The 2927-nt window shown below is 43.6% G+C and overlaps 1 protein-coding gene across 1 annotated transcript; it reads right to left on the bottom strand.

Annotated features, from left to right (window-relative positions):
- Positions 1 to 296: 296 nt before the first annotated feature.
- Positions 297 to 2702, bottom strand: LOC129410575 (protocadherin beta-15-like). Its single transcript, XM_055159051.1, has one exon. It carries the CDS (start codon positions 2700 to 2702, stop codon positions 297 to 299), a length of 2406 nt encoding a protein of 801 aa, XP_055015026.1.
- Between the last annotated feature and the right edge of the window lie 225 nt (positions 2703 to 2927).

Below are 2927 nucleotides of genomic sequence, written 5' to 3'. Positions count from 1 at the left end.
ATTTATTTACACTCTTTCAGTACTAGAAAGTAACAAGCTTTAGGTTCAAGAATACAAATTAAATTATAGCAAGTCTTTGGTAACAATCTTCGCTGCAAGTTAAGTACTATTTCGAGACCTGACCATGGTCCTGGATCAAAAAAGTGTACATTAAAAATGCAAAACCTAAATAGTATTTAAAATCCGACAGAAAGGCTAAAAGATGTGATTATGCTATAAAGAATATGCAATAATGATATTGTATGTGCAAAGTAAAGTAAATGAGAAATGTTAAACATAAGGTTCAATATTAAACTTTAAAAACTTGCCACTTCTGACGTTGCCAGGTCCTCAAATGCATCATCAAAGTCAGAGAGTGATTTTCTTATTGTTTCATCTGCAGGCAGTGTGTTGTCATTGTAGGAAGAGACAAACTTAAAGTCACTTGTCCTGGATCCAGTTGTCATGTATCCATCATAGTTGTAAGTGCTGCGTAAAGTTCCTGTGCCGTCAACATCTGCATAATTAGGAGGCAGATAACCACTGGGGATTGCAACTGCTCCATCAAACAACAGTCTGGGCTTCCTCCTGCGACAGAACCTCACACCCAGGACAATAATAATGAAGGTGAGGAAAAATGTGGACACTGACACCAGTGCAATGATCAGATAGGATGTCAGCTTTGAGTCCCTCTCATCATAAGAAATGTCCTTGAGTTCAGGCACTTCAGCCAAGTTATCAGAGATCAGTAAATACATGGAGCAGGTGGCAGAGAGAGGAGGCTGTCCGTTATCCTTCACTGCCACAATAAGGTTCTGTTTCATGCTGTCAGACTCAGAGATGTCCCGCTGGCTCCTGATCTCTCCGCTGTGGAGACCAATAGTAAAAAGTCCAGGATCAGTGGATTTGACGATGTGATAGGACAGCCAGGCGTTCTGTCCAGAGTCTGCGTCCACTGCTATCACTTTGGACACCAGAGAGCCTGCATGTGCAGCTTTAGGGACCAGTTCAGTCATGAAGGAGTTCCCCTCCGGGGTGGGGTACAGTATTTGAGGAGAGTTGTCGTTCACATCAGATATAAACACAGTGACTGTCACGTTGCTGCTGAGTGGAGGAGAGCCATTGTCTCTGGCCATCACATGGACTTTAAAACTCCTGAAGTGTTCATAATCAAAAGCCCTCACAGCATGGATCACCCCTGTGTCTCCATTAACAGAGACATAGGAGGACACTGGGGCCCCATTCACCTCACCAGGTAACAGAGAATAAACCACTGTCCCGTTTTGTCTCCAGTCTGGGTCTCGAGCAGCAACAGAACATAAAGTGGAGCCAGGTTTGTTGTTTTCAGTCACATGTGCGCTGTAGGACTGCTCCTCAAACACAGGAGGGTTGTCATTGATGTCAGCTACAGTTAAGTGGACAGTTTTAGAGGAGGACAGAGGGGGAGAGCCCTCGTCAGTGGCACTGATTGTAATGTTGTAATCAGACACTAGCTCACGGTCCAGCTGTTCTGTGGTCACTAGAGAATAATAGTTTTTAATGGAAGGTACTAACTTGAAAGGGACCCCAGTCTGAAGGGAGCAGCGGACCTGTCTGTTGTTCTCTGAGTCTCTGTCCTGTACATTAATGATGCCCACCTCTGTACCAGGAGACACATTCTCAGGGATCTGATTGGACAGTGATTTTAAGTTAATGACTGGAGCATTGTCATTTACATCAGTGATATCGATTATTAAAGTTGCATATGACACCAGCCCTAAACCATCTTTAGCACTGATCTGAATTTCATAAGCCGACATCTTTTCATAGTCAATTATTTGTTTTACTGTCACCTGTCCATTTTTAGAGTTAATAGAGAATGCATTACTACTATCGTCATCAGTGACATGATTAAACTGATAGGTGATGTCACTATTCAGACCCTCGTCCGCATCAGTAGCAGTGACTGTAATAACCAGTGTATCTGGAGGAGAGTTTTCTGGAAGACTCGCTTTATACACAGTCTGACTAAACACTGGCGCATTATCATTAGCGTCAAGAACAGTGACATGGATGACTACTGTGCCTGATCTCTGAGGAGAGCCGCCATCAAACGCAGTCAACACAAGTGTGATCTCGTTATTACTCTCTCTGTCTAATTCTTTATCCAACACCAACTCACAATATTTTCGTCCCGCAGAGTTTGAATTCGTATTGAGTTTGAAATTATCATTTGGCTGAAGGGTGTAACCCTGAACAGTGTTTTCTCCAATGTCTCCGTCATGTGCCTCACCAACGACAAACCTAGCGCCCTTATCAGCAGATTCTTGAATTTCAAATTTAAGTGGATCTTCTATGAATTGTGGTGCGTTGTCGTTTATGTCCTGTACGCGGATATTAAAGCGATGCAGCTCCAAAGGGTTTTCCAGCACGAGCTCCTGTTTCAGAATACATGAAGTCTTCTTCGCACAAAGGCCCTCTCTGTCAATCCTCTCCTGAACAACCAGCTCTCCCGTGTTCAGGTTCACGCTGCAGTACTGGACTCCGTTGTCCTCGGAGTCCACGCGCGCCCTGCGAGCGGACAACCTGCCCAAATCCAGTCCAATATCCTTCGCGATATTTCCGATCACGGATCCACGTTTCATTTCCTCTGGAACAGAATAACTGATGTCTCCACGGCAAAGATGAAACGTGAAAAATACGAGTGGTAAAGCAAACAAAGATCCTCCTCCGTTTGTAAGCATTATTAATCTGGAGGTATATTTTAAAAGCTGTTGTAGGGTTGGTTTTTGTTTTGGTTGAATATGTGCTGGCGCAGGTATTACTGAAACGAAGAGTCGAAACCACACAGTAATCTAAAAATGTGCGGCCTCTTTTCAACATCAGATAAAGAAGGGAGGAGAATAGACAAGTTGCGCTGTTCACTGGTAAATACTGACATCAAGAGTGTGGTTTGAGGAACTACCACT

The sequence above is a fragment of the Boleophthalmus pectinirostris genome, unplaced genomic scaffold (assembly GCF_026225935.1).
Source record: "Boleophthalmus pectinirostris isolate CB_2022bp ecotype Guang Dong unplaced genomic scaffold, ASM2622593v1 HiC_scaffold_23, whole genome shotgun sequence".
Classification (NCBI taxonomy): Eukaryota; Metazoa; Chordata; class Actinopteri; order Gobiiformes; family Gobiidae; genus Boleophthalmus; species Boleophthalmus pectinirostris.
This window is presented reverse-complemented; position numbering and strand designations above follow the sequence as displayed.